A 17,896-nucleotide genomic window follows, 5' to 3' on the forward strand; every position below is an offset into this window, starting at 1 on the left:
TACTAATCCTTGGTTTGTGCTTCTAATTCATGACTGGTGTTTTGTTTTGTTCTGTTTCCGCGCTGGTCTCTAATTACACAACCCAACGTATTACGACATCCAACGGGACATCTTCCACGTGCCACAGTCAGCAGAAGTCAGAATAAAGTTTTTATTACATTTGCAATATGGATATTTATCTTACAAAAACACATGGATTCTCTACAGAGCGCGTTTATTCACCCTCAGAGCTGTATGAGGGATGTTTTATAAAGTTTGCACGTTCATTTATTTTTTGTAACTTTTAGGTTTTACACGGTAAATGGAACCACATGCCTCATTATTGTTAAAAGCGCTATATAAATAAAAATGATTGATTGATTGATTGATACTTAGTATTATAGAGCTTTGAAGTGCCAGGACAATTTTGTATATAACTTTGACTGAATTCTCCTGAATTAATAAAGTCTCATAAACCTAGGATGCTACAAAGTAAAATACAGGCTAATTTTCATGTCTAGGTGAACTAAGCCTTTTAGTAAAGATTAAGAAATGTCTCACTCAACAACACTGTTGGTACTCGAGGATCGTTGACTGCGGGTTTAAGAGACCTCGATAATGTAATTTTTAGCACCTAGAATGCATATTTTACCAGGGAAATACAGCCAGGTACTTTACCCACCTCCTCTTCGAAGGACAATATTTTCCGGCGGACCCCCTTCGAAACGCTTAAAGGTTAGTCCTAAGTAGCAGTTGGGCAGAGTGTGTTGTGAAAACCTGGCAACCCTAATGGCACAACTTATCCCACTCTTCCTTATATTTACTGCCGGGAGTCACAATGCTTAATAGAATGCAAACGACTTCCCTCCGAGATTCAGATATCACAGCAATGAGTGAGTTTGTCTTCATGTGGGAGGCTGAAGAGACCATTTGTATGTGTTTGTGTGTGCACGCGCACGCGTGTGTGTCTTGTTCAGGCGGGGGCTCAACTCAATTATTCGATGGCTCTGGGCGGCTGAAAGGAGGATGGATGCGTGTTTTAAACATTCCTCTTGCCTTAGCCCCTCTCCTCACCTACTACCTACACAAACACCGACTGCTGAAATACACCCCCACAGCATATGCACCTATCTGTGGCCCCTCCTTCCCCTGAATCATGTGGGAGGGAAGCCCGCAGGTCCTTTCAGTGATGAGATCAATGGATGAGCTCAGGCAGAATGCAAGGTCACCTTCATGGACCCAGCGCAGAGCGGCAGAGAAACAGAGAGACGGCGATGTAGAATCCGTGACATTAAAACAGGTGCACGCTTAGCCCTTGTTGCAGGAACGCGACGTGTTTTCAAAATCATTGTTTACAAAAGCGCTTTATTTCTTTGCTTTCTCATCTCAGACACTCGTGCTTTTCATGTACCAATTTGTCGCTAGTAGTGTTCATTGCTCCAACCACCCCTTCCCTCCCTCACCGTATAAACGCTCCTGCAGCCGCAGGGAAGGGGATTGAGTTTTCTCTCCTCTTTATTCATCATGTGAGTCACTGGCAATGGCTGCCTGGAAGAGGTTAAAAAAGAGTTATATGTGACAGAGGAGACGAGGGATGATATAAGCCCTTGTGAAAGCAAGTAACAATGGGAGGATCATTTGGGTGAGGAGAATGGAGCCCAAAAAAAAAGGAGAGGAGGAGGAGGAGGAGGAGAAATTGTACCGACTGTAAAGCTTGACCGTACTGGGAGATTAGCAGCGCTTAGCCTCGCTCTCTATCTCTTCCGCTCATTGATGGACTGCAGACCAGTGGCTTTCAACTAGCGGGCTGTGAACCAAAAACGGATCGCTGGCTTGTTCTGACAGAGTTATGAATAGCAGGGGATCTGAACGCGATGGAATCGGTTATCTTTCGTTTTCGACATCAGGTTACAAATCAGTGAGCACAAATTTATCTCTCACTTAGAAGCTACGCAAATTATAGAGATGCCAATGTAAACAGGGTGCATATAGGCCTTCAACTTAAAACTTAGTAATTGTTGATTTAAAGGAACGGTGTACCCAAAAATTTACATTGCGTCACTATTTACGCACAGTTGTTCTGTTTTAATTTTTGTGTTTATTTTGTTGGTGAACATTTTTTTTATTAATTAGCATTTTTCGTGTTGGGCCAATTCAGTTCAATATTAAAGGAAAATATTGGGTTCAATTCAAGTTAAACTCATTCTCAATAGTTTCTACTCCAAAAAAAAAAAAAAAAATCAAGATTACATGGAGACATTTAAAATGAACGTGAAATGGGCAAGTTTTTGGAGCAAAAAATGTAAAGCTTAGAATTCAATAGTAGTATTTGGAGTAGTAATGTTGCTCTTACCAAATGTATGGCTGTTTTAGGATTTTAGGAGTCACGCTGTCATGCCGACAAGACTGTAGAATTAAATACAACTTCACAGAGAAAGTGTCAAGTGATTTCTTCTTTATGCACTGTAGAGTTTCAGCTGATATAAACTCATGCAAATATTCATGCACTTTATCCAGTATGGTTTCTTGGGGCTTTTGAATCTTTGGATGATGTTATGCACAGTTGATGATGATAGATGCATTTTGCAATTTTAATTCTTTCTGCGCAACATTGTGGGAATTGATCCTCTACCCACTTGGCTTCTGAGAGACACTGCCACTCTGAGATTTTTATACCCAATGAATATAGTACATTGTAAGAGTAGTTATGTATTTTTTTACTTACATTTTTTATCAATATTATTAATTTAGCTTTTCCAAACTTTTGTTTCGTCTTTGCACATCTATTCTGAATAAAATATTGGAAGTTGGATTGTTCTAACTACATCAGAGTTGCATTCAGTTTTTATTCACGATTTGTATAGTGTCCCAACTTTTTGGATGGACTTACATTTTTATCTTAACTTGTATCTAACCTTTAATATTACCCAAATGAATAAAATTAATGTTTGATTATAAACACACTTTTGTTTAATTTTGTTTGATATAATAGTTTTTTTTTATTGTGCCAGGTTGTCTCTTTGTCATGTGCGTATACAAACCATTTGAGAACTATTCTGTTGATCTCAATGCCATGAATTAGAGCCAAACTGTAATTACCTGCGGTTGTGTTTAGTTTAATGTTTGGACAGACATCTGGCCTGTGTAGCACTTTGTCTAACTGGACGTTGTGCTTATGGCTTCAAAGTCGAAAGAATGAGCGCACACATTTTGGTGTGTGAAAACCTGTTCATTCTCACGGGATTATATTTGTTATGTCTTTACAGGTGCTTAACATCCAGTGCAAATAATCTAGGAGTATCTTTACATTGTGCTCATGGGTAAATGTCAAACTATAAATATTTGACAGTTGCTAAGTAACCTCAGAAACCACCTGCAGTGGTACATGAACGAATTGATTTAAAAATAGATGCAGCTGAGTTGTCACTGTATAAACGTCCTGAAAACTGTTGAATGGGAAACAGATAGAGCAAATCAAGCAAACGTGCAGCATCGTTCATACAGAACAGTGCATTCTCAAAGGCCATTAGCATGAGACTAAGATTAAATGACAAAAACACCTGACAGATGGAGCTGAGTGCCTATAGAAATGAAGAAATTTGTAACAGCAGATGGAAAGGGCTGGAGAATGGCGCCACATTGTGGTGAATCGGTTGTGGTTGTACACTATACTGTTGCTCTGGCTTCCTCTGCAACTTTGTTATGACTAATCAGTGTCTCTGTTCCAAAAACTAGTGATCTGCCTACAAAGATATTTTTAAGACAGCATAGGCATGATCAGAACACGAAGCATGATCCAAAAGATAGCTAGCAGCGTTGCTTCTCGTGAACAAACTAAGTCAGCGTTACATATATCCTACATCCCAGAAAATATAGCAATGCCATTAGAGAAAAAATGGTGGTGCAATCAAAAACACTGACATTTAATAAAAATATAATAAAGAGAATGTGATAGAATTATATTATATTGCCTGTTGCACATTTTGCAACACTTTTAAAGTGAAATGTCCAGTGAGTGTTCATTTTAGCTGGAAATTGCAGTGAACTGTATAGCAATTTTTTTTTAGTTTTGTATGTATGATGTTGATTGAAAAGGTCATTTAGTGATTTATACACGACTAATGAATTTATCGTTTTAAAACGTATTTGTGTGCTATTTATTTATATGGGGTTTTTTTTACTATTAGCTTAGCAACATGCTAACTGCAAACACTGTTAAAATCAACTGTGAGTGGCTTCTCTTGGTTTTGCAGTGTTGCTAGCTATAACTGTTTCAAACGGTCACTTATTTTGCTTTTTGATTTAAGATTTTACCTGTGGTGGCTCACTGGATTTTGGAACAGAGCCAATTTCTACTTGAACCGTAATGAGTGCTAGTCACTTAATGCCTACTTAGCACGACTGGCTAAATAAGTTGGAATTTAAAAGATAGATTTCGATTGCCTAGATATTGATATGGTGACATTTTAAAGTATTTGATCTTTTAGCTACAAATTATACTGTTGTGCTCACACAGGAGTTTTAAAGTTCAGAAACTACACACGTACACACAAAAACTCTAGAAAAACGGGGGATGCTGTCCTAAACTGGTGTTCCTATAGGTAGTCGTGGTAAGCAGACATAAGCCTGGGCGTAAAGATTGATGTCCACAGGGTTGCCGTCAAGCCTGATGTCCTCCAGGGCTTTCCGTATGTAGTTTATGTCGTGGGTGTTGCAGAAAGTGTCTTGGCCTATACTCTGTATATTGTTGTTCTGGAGGAAGAGAGAGAGAGAGACTCAGCATTAACTGAGGATATTATTTGTTAATATAGTAGTAGGAGTAGCAGGAGTTAGTTTTTACCTGCAGGTGGAGCACTCGTAGGTTCTCAGGGAGGGGGGCGGGAATGTAGTCTAATTTGTTGTTTGACAAGTACAGGAACTGAAGATCCTTCATCCTCTACTCAGGAAAGGAAATTAACACAAACAAGATAAGATTATCAAGCACCATAGGATAAAAAAAAATAAAGGCATAATGTCTACATTGGTGTTTTTGGGGTTTTTTTTGTAAAGCTGACTGTCAGTACAAACAAAATTGACACATATGCATTTTTACTGGAAAACTAATGTAATTTTTTTTTTTTTTTTTTGAATAATTGTATTTTTTAGAATGAAAATTATCCTTCAAAAGTTTGGGGTCAGTAAGTTTTAAAAATTGTTATTATAAAATTCAGCAAGAATGCATTACATTGATTAAAAGTAAGAGAAAATACATAATTTATGTTGTAAATAAATGCTCTAATCAACATATCGGTATAATTCCTAACAATAATTCTTACCAGCTAACTTTTGAATGGTTGTGTACATACCATAAAGGCCTCTGTATGCATGGCTGAACTCCTCAGCTGGTTATTGCGAATGTCGATGTGTTTGAGGGTAGCTGGGAGCTCTGGAAGGGCCTGGATGTTGTTATCAGCCAGTATGAGATCCTGAAGCTGAAGCGCTGAGCGAAAAGCATCCTCGTTCACTTTACTTATCTGGTTTCCACTCAGGTCGATCCTTTTAAGCTGGTCTGAGAACAGCAGTTAGTGCAGTTTTCTTAAACGTACTAATTCAGTTTGATTCATAATACCATTCATTAAATCTTAATTCTGGAATCTTCATTAGCTAACTATGCATTTTATACCTGATGTAAACTGCATAATATAGCATGCGTTTGAAAAAAACACATTCGTATTTGCAAGAAAATAGAAGTCTCTTTGAGACTTACTGAGATTGATGAAGTCTGTTGCCCTGACCTCCGAGATCTTGTTGAAGCGAGCGTAGAAGTGTGTGGTTTCTTTGGGCAGAGGGGGAATCTGAGTCAGATCTGAGTCATCACAGTACACACTGCCACTGATACACACACACAGTAGGCAGGAGGGCATGCCTTTAATAGAGAGAGAGAAAGAGAGCGAGGAAAGTATTATGACGCTTTACACCACTAGAGGGTGTACATTCACAACAGGAATCACAACATTTCAATCCCTTTTAAACCAGTTATCCATCTACCTAAACCTGTGTCAGGCCCAAACAGGCCTGGACCATGGAAGTCTAGAGTGGAAGGGACAGGTGAATTTTTCGGAGGGGGCGGCAGTGTCACTTCCTCCACATAGTCCTCTGGAGGAACTATAACAGGTGGCTGGGTGACTGCTGGAGGAGCCAGCGTCCCAACCTCAGTCAGTGAGAAGAAAGAGACAAAATGAATTCACTGAACATAACAACATACATAAACATCATAGTTACTGTTTCTTAAAAGTATAACTTAAATTCTATCTACAAATTCTGTTATTTTTTAGCCATCCAAATATCTCTCCAAACCTGTATGACTTTTGTTTTTTATGTGGAGCACACAAGATGACATTTTTTTAAGAAATGTCTTTACTTTTTTGTTTATACATCCAAAGTCACTGGTTCCCAGCTTTCCTCTGCTGCACAACATATATGCTGTATAAATGAAAACATACTTTCATAAAAGTAAAAAAGTAATTTAAAAAAGTTCAGTGTCTTCATAAGTTATTTATTTACTTTTATGGTGTTGTGTGTGAGGGAGAAATTTTGGAAAGAAATAGCACTTATTCTCCTTCAAACTGATTATGTAGTAAAATACTGTCTGATGTTCCACCTAACATCCAAAGTTTCTCCCGTTGAGCTCAGTGGGAGAAAGAAAGTCATACAGGTCTGGAGAAAATGATGATGGACTTGACAAACTGACAAAACTCTTCAAACCTCCCCTCACCTCCTCATCCAGGTCGTCATAATCATAGGTCAATCCATACGTGTTTATATCCCATGTGTTTGGGTCATCGTAATTGTCCAGGTCATATGCTGCAGGAACAAAAGTAACTGGAGGCGCACTCAGACTGAAGCCCATCAGGGTCCAAACAAGGTACAGTGCCATCTAAAGTAGACAAAGTGAATGATCTGTGTAGATACATGTACATGTAGTACCTTGTCATTGTGGATCTCCAACTCCATTTAAGATGTCTTATTGATTCAACCTCACAGAGTGTCAAGTTAATCCAAATTTTGGCATTTTATACTCTAAATTGCTTTTTATCTGAAAAGTGAACGTTCATTTTGTGGTTTTGGCAGTGTCCTCTTTTTTTCTCCCAAGGATTTTATAGGCCACCGCAGGAGCTCTTTGTCTTACAGCCCTGTATGCCTGTCAAAGCAGTGTTTGTTTAACCTTTAAGGTCATTCTTTCTGGCTGCCTGAGACATGTACGTCCATAATAGCCAGAAACATTGCACATAACAACAGTATGCAAGTTCATACACTTTAGATCCTCCATGTGTTTGAAAACATAAAGTGGTTGTGTGCAACATTAATCTATCAGTCGGTTGTATTTGGATGGCCTAACCAGAAGAGTTTTGTGAAGAAGTCTGTCTGTAAAGACGCCAGAAGGGTGTGCAAGCTAAATTATGGGTTTTCTGCACATCTTTATCAATAAATCCTCTGGAAGCATCTATATAAGCTATAAAATATAACGTAATAAATACAAATTGTGCCTCTTCCTATATACTGAATCAACACAGATGGAGTCTGTAATGCACATCTACATGGTCATCAATTCTGTGCAATCGGGACGACACCAACCTCACCTTCCCAAAAACTCCTAACAGCTCCTGCCTGACGCTTCAGGATTCACAGCTCTCCTGGGCCTATTCAATTACTCACATAACTCTCTTCTAAAATATTAAGAATAAGACCAATTACCATTGCGCAGCAGGAAGGGGAAAAAGAAGCCTACCTTTGATGTACGTCTGTGAACAGCCATGACCCAGGAGTGGATCTTATGGGAACAGTGGTATGGAAGCTAGCCCTGTGTTCTTCTGAGGTTTAAGCAATGAATAACTGACCCAGGTCTGAGGACACAATCAAGTAAAGGGGGAGAAGTGGGAGCTCAGCTGGGGAATGGCGAGGTCAGTTTGCTCAGCTGTCACTAATTCTACACCCCTGCCAATGGTTTAGACTCAAGACTCAGTCTGGTTTGGTCATTTAGCACTCCATGCCGGCAGGTTGTTATCATGTGGTTTTAACGACATGTCCTAGGGAGGTGCAAGGATTCTTGTTTCTGGCACTATGTTTTATAATGTTTTGGTGTTCTAGAAGACAGTTAAGGTATGTTCCATAACAGTTAAGTGGTAAGTACATTTTGTTTTACATAAATACATCGGCTACTGCTAAGTACTTACTAGGAAATTACTCTGTATTATGGACTCCTTAAAATAAAGTGTTACCACATCCTGAATTGTTGGGAACGGTCAGTTCACCCTTGTGGTTTGTAGTATATTTAATCTGACACTTTTTAGACCTCTTAATGAAATAGTGGAAGAACTGAGAAGAAAATGTGTGCCGTAATTGTTTAACTCGATTTGACTGAATACCCTTTAAAGTCTGATTTAAACTAATGAACTTAATGTTTTTTCATGCTGTATTAAGCAGGTCGTTGAGGTCAGCTGTTTGTGATTTGACTCAGACTGATGTCCAATAGCATACCTCTTGGACGACCTTTGACATTGTCTGATTTTTTACTGGCGTCTGGCTGACGAGACACAAATAGACACTTTTTTTTTGAGATCTTGTGTCACTTTGCAATTAACAACTGTTTCAGATATCAGACATTCCTTTGCTAAATACTTTGTACAGATGACGTGGAAGGAGCTCAGGAGAAAGGAGGTACAGAGGATGAAGCCAGTATTTTTGTTCATTTAACAAAAGCTAGTTTTAACAAAGCTTCTAATAATCCTTTATAAATACATTAAAAAAAGTTTTTGTTAGAGAAATCAGAATGAATTCAAGCACCACTGTAGTGTCTGTCGCCACACATATAGTGCAAGAAATTTTACTGTACAAAAATGTTAATCTTATATTATACTGGGAGGTGTTATTCCCTGTTAAGCCGACTAATTTTATATATCAATATCCATATCCACCTGCTGGGGGAGCAAGAGTGCTAAATTGTTTGTCATATACAACATTTCAGGAAATAGTTTCCATCAGCCACCTGAATAACATTAGTCAAGCCATGGAGGATGGATAAAATTACAGAAAGCTCAGTAGGATTCTTTCTAAGAACGAGGACGATATGGCCACTGCTGGAAAACTGGCCTTGACTTAAAAAAGAATACAAAGAAGCATTTAGCTGCTGTAAGAACTATTTTAGTATTTAGTGTATAACACTGTAAGTTGTTTTTTTTGTTTTTAATGAAAGTCCATGTGTTGTTTTGGACAGCTGGCAATTGAGACATTCTTTCCTCTGGTTTGGGATGACACAAAGAAGAATAAATAATTCAAATTACTTTTAAATTAACTTGTATTATTATTATTATTATTAAAATTTCTAGATGAGCCATCTGTTTAAGATATAATAAAGAACAAGACGTGACAAATAGCAAGTCTGCTTACAAACAGGAGGTTAACAATGCGATGTGAGTGTCCCCCTTCAGGTCCTGAGAGCTGGTGGTGTCCAGGATTCTGAGTGACTCCACCGTAACCATACTGTCCATGATGGTGAGGGGTATTTCTACTTAAGTTCACGATCATCTCCATTGTTTTGAGCATATTCAGCTCCATGTTGTTGTGACTGCACCAGACAACCAGCTCTTTAAAAAGGCCATCTCAAACAAAGGTTTATTTTACTTCATCCTGTGCACGTCAATAAACTGTCTGGTTTGGTTTAAACTACAGAGAACAGTTCAGACTGCTTTAAGGATTATTTGGTGCTCCCCTGGCCATCTTCCATGAACTGTATTCATCCTGAGAAACTCACCAGGAGAGCCAGGCACAAGACCAGTTTCTTTCCCCAGGCAATCTGCATCATAAACAGTTAAACTTTCTCCCATTGTACAATAATGTATGTCCAATAACTTTATACTTATCACTCTAAATCATTTTATTCTATTCCCATTCCATTTTATCTACAGCACACTTGTACAATGTATTCATTTTTTATATATATGTGTATTTTATTCACATCTTTTTTTTTTTATTATCTTCGTTGTTGTTTTCTCTGTTTACAAGAAACTTTTGACACTGAAATAAATGCCTTGTATTTGCAAACATACTTACAAACAGAAATCTTCCTGACTTCTGACCTCTAACTTCTGATAATGGTTTCTCTAGGTTCCATCAGTAGGTGTTTGTTTGTTATTTATTTGCAGTAATTTATTCACTTAACAGATTCAAAAACACGCTTCTGTTCACAAGGTCCAAAATAAAAATACCCTCTTTCCTTCCAAAAATTCAAAAATATCATCATCCGAGCCAAGCAAGTGGAAATGTGGCTTTTAATGGTAACAACAACCTCTGGGAAACAATGGTAGGTATGCTTGCTAAATAACCAGAGGTTTTGAGAGCATCACTTCATTAATGTTCCTGTGCAGCAGATCAAATGCAAACTTAAAATCAAACTGCTCTTGAACCTGCTCTTGCATCAATAATGCAGTTCAGAGAAAATGAATGAAAACACTCTAGCCTATTTCTAGCCTACTACAACTGCTTCGAAATGAACCAAGTATACAGTTACCATGTTAAGGGCTTTTGCAAACACAATATCTACTTACTTGCATATTTTTCTTCACTGATCTGTGTCTGTTTATTTTCATGAGCCTAAAACATGGTGTCTGTTGTTCTTTAGCCAGCATGACAATGTTAACAATTCACTTTCATAGTAATAAAGCTTATAAGAATGGTTTGTTTGGGAGACCTCCAGAGTTTCTCTGAAATAGTCAAAGGGTATGCACAGGATTCATGAATTATGATATTATAACCAATGCACTATAATATATGGTTGGCTTTATAATTATTGACTGAAGTGGATAGATATCGCACTTTGACGGTGATTCATCATAATGGCAGAACATGGTAAACAATGTGAAACTCTGGTGCAATAGTCTACTGTCAGGACATTTTTATCTGTTTTGCAGTCACAAGACTTGTTTATTTCTTGACGGAGGAATTTGATTGCTTGCAGGTGGTATGGCAGCTTTTTTGGAATCCTCATAGATGTCTTTATTTATTCACATTGGTTCTTACAAACATATGGAAAACAACTTGTGAAGACATTTCAGCAGTACTATTTTATACTTTTACTTACATTTAGTCATTTCGCAGACGCGTTTATTCAAAGTTACTTTCTGTGCAAACGAGGACAATGGAAGCAATTAAAATCAAAAAGGAATGATGACATGCAAGTGCTATAACAAGTTAGTTTAACGCAATACACATAGCATTTTTTATTAATATAATAAACTAATATAATAAAAAGAAAACAGACAGAATAGAGAAAGAATGGAGCAAGCTAGTGTTAGAGGCCTTTTTTGCTTTTGATTATTGTATAATAAATAAAAAGAGCAGGATTATACAAAAATATTAGAAAAGCTAGTGCTGTTTCTTTTTTTTTTCAATATTTTAAATTAGCTTTTATTTTTACATCATATTTTAATTTGAACTTTAGATACAGTACTTTTTAGTGATTTTGTTTGTTTTTGACTATTTAGTGTATTTTTATTTTTGTTTTTATTTATTTTATTTTTATTTTATTTTATGAATTGTTTTTTTACTGTATTTTAGTAATTGTAAGATGTCTTCACTAATACAATGAATCTTTAACATGTGTGTATGTGTATACTTGTTTTTGTTACATTGAGGCGACCATGTTAAATTAAAATTAATAGTAAAAAAACTTAAATGAGGGAAATAGATCATTAAACTAATTTTGTTTATCAGAAAGTGTAACAATGCAAATAGTTTTTTTTTTTTTCTGTAAGAGACAGATAGGGTTAGGAATAGAAAAAATAGTTTGGTCAGTATAAAAGTAATAGAAGTTTATGGAAAGTCCCCACAATTCACAGGAACAAATGTGTGTGTGTGTGTGTGTGTTTGTGTGATTGTTTTGAGTTTTTCTCATGAAACGCTGCTGAGAGCCACAGCAAACCTGCTGACTACTGTGCTATTCTTGAGCTGCTTCCAAAACACACTGCTCCTGAGACATGTAGGATAATTTTACCTCAGCTTATCAAACACTTCTTGAGAAGGGTTTCTTGACTTCTTTGAAATATCTTGTCAAAAAAAGAAAATTCCTCTCTTCCCATGCGAGGCATAATTTGTTTGTGGTGGAGCACTGGAAGCGCATTGCTGTAAACATGCTTTTGATTAATTTTTTAAAAAAACGAGGAATGAGTTGAAATGATTTTATGTGGTGCGCTTACATTACCACAGATGTTGTCTATAGATGGTAAGTGATAAATAAAACATTTTAAATGTAAAAATCATACATAGAAATAATCATTAAACAGTTTCATGTTTTCGTGAATTAATCAAATACTGTCTTCATATCCTGTGGCCTGTTTATACAAGGATATTGTTAAATAAATTTGTGATTCTGGTTAACATCTGTTCCAAGGATGTTTAATTTTGCATAATTGAAGCTCCACATTTGCTGACCGCATGTTCTTCCAAATTAGGTACAGGTGTCGTGCCATATCCTTCTGCAGAATCTCATTCATTTGGCTATTGGTAATGACTGATCATTAGTTTTTTGCCTTTTTGTGATGAAAATATTGTAGCCTGATAACACTATTAGCATAAAATAAGAGCATGCTAAGCTTGTGAACTAGGCTGCTGCCCCACTGTCCTTTTATATTTCAGCTGATTATCAGTTGTGAGCTTTTTTTACATAATCATAGATGAATCAGTAGGAGCAGATGTATGCGGTCGCATCTTTCAGTGTGTGCGCGGTGCAGCGGTTCAGCTCCCTGCAGAGTTAATGGTTCTGTCAGCTCAATCTTTGATATTATCGCTGACAGTCACTGGAATGGTCAAGCCGTTATTACGCTCGGAAACCGATCCGAACTTTCCCCAGCGAACTAACAACCGCATATCGTGAACGCAGATTGTTATGCATTGTTACCAATTTTTCTGGTGGTCTTTCAGCACTTAAATGACATTCACATCCTTATTTGGTATTTTACCAATTTTTGTGTTTGTATTTATCTGGTTATTTCATGGTCTCAATGTTTAGGCACCGAAATGAGAAGTCACAAAAGATGGGTTGTTTTTAAGCAGTTTTACTACTACATGCGACACATGCAGGATAATTGGCTCTTAAAAATACTGAACTGCGTGAAAACTATGATCCTGTGTTCAGGTAAATCAATTCAAAATTCCGTTCTTGTTGTCTCACACAGAGGGACATTATAAAAAAGATCATTCTCAGACTATTTTGTTTCAGTGTTTCATTCTCGCACAGTGGGAAAGAGACTGGGATCATCCGAAACCTAAAACTTCAATGATATTCTGTTCACCCCTACAGATGCACTGCAGTCAGTGCATAATCAGTTTTGCAAGGACATGGTTACTTAATCATTTCCAAATGACTTTGCTGAAAGTGTTATTAGATGGATCTCAAAATCCTGCAATCATTGCTGGAAACGATAATATGCAGAATATGCTGAATAATGTGCAGGATCTGTAAAATGTTTCTAAAAAACAGTGGGCAGATTAACTGCTCAAGACAAAAAAAAGGGACTTATTGTCGGAAAAAATGAAAAGAGTCATTGATCATCCAAGTAAACAACACAGATTGAAGATACAGGGGTATGAAAACTTTTGAACTGGTTTATGTGTTTGAATTCAGTTATCATTTCATCTTATGAACTGCATGCAAGGATCTGTTGTGCAACAATTTGTTCAGGACAGCTCATAAAATAAAATTAATTCAAATGTTTATTATAAAATAAAGATTTTCTGACCCTCCCGTTTTGTTACAGTTATATACTGCAAGGGGTATTTAATCTTATGAACAGAAATATTAGTTAGTTCTATTCCTAAGTTTGATGTCACGATGTGGTGCAGGGAACCAATGCACAAAGAAGAGGAATCACACTTAACAATTTTTAACAATCCCCACGGAGCATTTCCAACAAGGATGGTAGCAAATCCACACTTTACACAGAAATAAGACTAGACAGAGAAACACTGAACAGAATACAACTTATAAAGGGTATGTAATCAGGTTAATTGAATGACATACACCTGAACATAATGACACAATCAACGAGAGACAGAAACTGGGTCACACAGGGCATATGAGAAATAAAAACAAACAAAAGTCCATAATTGTGACATTTACATACTTTTTGCCAAGAGGGTAAAAAAATGCAGACAAGAGCATATTGCTAAAATCATAACTATATAATGAAATATTTACCATATCAAAATGCGTTCTATTTTGATTTAACCTGTTGCTTTAAATGTTTAGTTTTTTGTTCTGTAAATCTCCCAATTTTGTAATAAATAAATAATTGAAGTTTGGAATCATTAGAGGCTATTTTGCCAATAACATGTTTTTTTAAATGAAAGCCATTTGAATTATTAGATCTTCACAGCGGTTTGGGGTAGAAACATAATTAACTCGAAAATAGAGAATTTCCTGAAATCATTCATTGTTAAGAATGTGTTTTCTAGGTTAGAATGATCAAAGATGATGAAGCATATTTGTCATGAAAGGCCTCACACACATTCATTAGGAAAAAGGGGGTTCTTGAAGAATCTTGAATCTTATGGCTGTAGAGATATATGGTATATGGTAACTCTGTGGTGGTGTTTTTGCTTCAAGTACGTTCAGGTGTAAAGGCTGAGAAGTCTTTAGACTAGTGATGGACCTCCGACAGGGGAAGATAGATGACCAGATGTAGCTGCTGCCGGGTTGCAGTGTAGCTCGCTTGAATTCGGGGGGCCCAGGACAAAATATTTATGAGTGATGCCGAATTCACAGAGCCCCAGAGTAAAGGGTGGGTCAGGACCCCCTACTCTAAACTGGGTAAATTTTCACTTAGTCAACCTCTTAAAAGAGTTTTGGTTTGGTTCTTAGCATGAAAACACCCATAAATACATGTTTAGTGGGATCGCTGCATCATGGGGACAAAGCCTTTGTTGTTCCCAACAGTGAGTTCAACATTAAGTTTCAAAACCCAGAGCTTTGAACCAAAAAAGGAACTTATTATAATTAAGGAAACCACAGGGTAGGCTATATACAGTAACTCAAATAGCACCTAGGCACAATTACGCGAGGTGACAGCTGAAATCAAAATCCTCCCTTGTTCCCTACAGTAGAATATAGCACACTATATCAGATGTTGGACATTCTGTGTGATCTGATTTCAGTTTTTTTTTCTTGCACTCAGAATCCAGTTTGATTTATAGTATAAAGCTTTCATGTAGCTGACCGTGTTTAACATAATCACTTATTCACGTGGTTGGTAGATTATTATTATATTATACTGAATGAACTATCTATTAAATATGAAATTAAAAATGTGAATGTACACAGTTTTTATCTTATTTTAATAAAAATATATATATATGTTTAAACCTCAGGACTCGCTCGGGAAGATGTCTCCAAACAAGTGTGGTTTTGGTTGTAAGTGAAAGATAACTTTGTTCATCTTCCTAAAGAGCCCAGCCTTACATGAATAGTAGGTGCAGTTTGTTATCAGTACTACTTTATAGGTGCTCAAGATTAAAATGAGATTGGTGAGTGATATGTACGCTTTTAGTAAGAAAAAAAATGTATTTGTAGTTTTTAAATAAAGTTCTATTTAGAATTTTGCATCATTATTTTCACTATTATATAATAATAATGAAATAGCTATTTCAACACTTTGGCACACCATGCACACTCAGTTTTGTTACTCTTTTCCCATACTCTTTTTACGTGCCATTCACTATATGATGAACTAGTGACCGATTTAAATGCAGATCAGATGTCCAAAAATGAAATTATGACCCACAGACAAAGCTTCATAATGAAAGCCAGACAAAAACAATATCTAAAAAGCAAAGCAAATGTGGCAGTATTAGACTATAGACCCAAGTAGCAGATCCATATACAATATAATATATGATATTTTTATGGGCTGGCCTCACTCTCCTGAGACCAATGAATGTTTGAATGCTGCTAGGCAAGACGAGGCTGTAGTGGCCCGCACGTGGTAGCTGCTACTATATATGTGGGGGAAAAGGATTTGGGGTTAGAGAAAATATTTGTGGATATTCAGTCCCAGAAGCCCAGGGCTGCTGAGAGGGGAGGGTAAAGCTTGCGGCTAGCAGCCCAAATCATTAATCTGGGCAGTTACCACAGCCACCACAATGTGAACCCATATTGGTCAGTGTGGTATTTAAGTAAATCCCTGAAAACAGAATAATATGACTGACAGATTTCCAAGATCAATAGAACTTGTTGAAACTATTAAACAGCCAAAACAGTTCCATAGGACATTGGTGTACCATGGCATACTTTCTGAAACATCCAATGTTGAGAAGCCATGTGACACAGTGTGCGTCTGCTTTAGAAATTTAATAAGCAAAAAAACAATATCAGATTGTAGGTTAGAGAAGCAAGAGTGTGTCAGTGAAAGGGAAAGAACGACTGAAAGCTTTAAAAGTTAAAAGTTATTTTGAAGACCATTTAAAACATCTGCAGTTTAATGGAGTAAAATTCTCAATCTCTTTAAGCCTCCAAAGAGAAAACAACATTCAGCGAATGGATAAAAAAAGGACTGAGGTCCTGATAGATTTCCTGCCAAATGCATTTCACGGTGCTGTTCATCTCACAGGATTGATCCGGTAGCTACATGTACAGACAAATTCTGTAATATTCGCTGTTCCTTGAGAGATGAGTTTGAGTGAACTTAGAATGTCGGACAGTTACAAACAAGGCAGATTGGAAACATTTAAACCCACATGTTATTGAAGTGCATAGTTTAAGATGTTAGCTGTTCAGCAACGATATGGCAAATAACTTTTTATTCGAAAAAACGATCACGTAAAGAGTAGTCTAAATATCTCAAAATATTGTGTTAACATCTGTGACGTTAAGCACTAAAAAAGTTGATTAGATTAGAGCTTGAGCACAAAAATGCTTTTAGGTTTTGTCAGAATTATGTAACCCTGGCTTGAAGCATGTGCTTTACATTGTCTAATTAGAGTTGCTCTTTGCTTATGTGAAATAACCTGGGTCACCTAAAAGCAAAGGGGGGTAGCTGATCCGGGCTGAATATCCCCACAGTGTCCCAAAGGAAGAACAGAACAGTCATCTATTGACAGCACACATGCTTGAAGCCTGTAATCTATTTTACTCTCTCCATCTTGAGAGACAGCACATATGTGACCCATGTGCATGTAGTTACTGTGGTGTGAAGATATTCATGTGGGAGTTGGCTTATTTATGCATATTTAACTTTCCCATAGAATGTGACAGATAATTCCAAATTGCCTCTGTTTCGAAGCCAGTAGAAGACAAGCAGAAGATTTTTTTGTTTTATTGCCATTTTTTGTTTATTTTTTTTATAATCTGTTAAATGTATTTATTTTGTCACTGGAGTAAGTAGTGGGGCAATCGGTAATGTAAAAAAATATCTTCTTATAGCTCACTAGAAGGTTCATTGTTTGCGGAACTGGTTAAATGCCATAAAAATTACAAATCCAGTTTTGATTTGCTAACACTAGAAGAGTTAGCTTGTGTGAGTCATAGTTGGCATACACAGACAAGTGGTTAAAAATTAAGGCTTTGTTTTTTTGATTTGTACTGTTTTTTCTTTGTGGCTTTAACGACTAATATAATGACAGTTTAACGACAGGCGGTGAAATATTAAATCAAAATCATGAAAATATGAACTGCTCCAATCTTAATTTGTAGCAAGCAGCATCTCAGGCTGTTTATATTATCACACATTCTATCAATCTTCATGGATTTGTATGTTTCAGACTTGATGTCTGAACTGAACAATGTGTCATTGAGCACCTAATTGATATATAATTGGAATGAATCAACTTATTTTAAGAGACTAATCACACCAATTTCTAGCAGAGACGAGTGAAGTTTAGAAGCAATTTA

The 17,896-nt window shown here is 36.7% G+C and overlaps 1 protein-coding gene across 1 annotated transcript; it reads right to left on the minus strand.

Moving 5' to 3' along the window:
* Positions 1-3,193: 3,193 nt before the first annotated feature.
* optc (opticin) lies at positions 3,194-9,244 on the minus strand. Its single transcript, XM_043251565.1, has 7 exons — positions 7,748-9,244; positions 6,734-6,895; positions 6,007-6,169; positions 5,726-5,884; positions 5,325-5,527; positions 4,820-4,915; positions 3,194-4,731 (listed from the first exon to the last, which is right to left on the minus strand). Exons 1-7 carry the CDS (start codon positions 7,772-7,774, stop codon positions 4,561-4,563), a joined length of 981 nt encoding a protein of 326 aa, XP_043107500.1. The 5' UTR covers positions 7,775-9,244; the 3' UTR covers positions 3,194-4,560.
* Positions 9,245-17,896: the final 8,652 nt, after the last annotated feature.

This window comes from Puntigrus tetrazona, chromosome 11 (assembly GCF_018831695.1).
Source record: "Puntigrus tetrazona isolate hp1 chromosome 11, ASM1883169v1, whole genome shotgun sequence".
Classification (NCBI taxonomy): Eukaryota; Metazoa; Chordata; class Actinopteri; order Cypriniformes; family Cyprinidae; genus Puntigrus; species Puntigrus tetrazona.

Excerpts from the sequence above, each read along its gene's own strand:
- optc (XM_043251565.1), bottom strand. The coding sequence starts at position 7,774 with ATGGCTGTTCACAGACGTACATCAAAG. Across the intron at positions 5,885-6,006 it reads TGGGCCTGACACAGGTTTAG|GCATGCCCTCCTGCCTACTG; the intron begins GTAGATGGATAA and ends TCTCTATTAAAG. Across the intron at positions 4,916-5,324 it reads TGCATACAGAGGCCTTTATG|AGGATGAAGGATCTTCAGTT; the intron begins GTATGTACACAA and ends TTTCCTGAGTAG.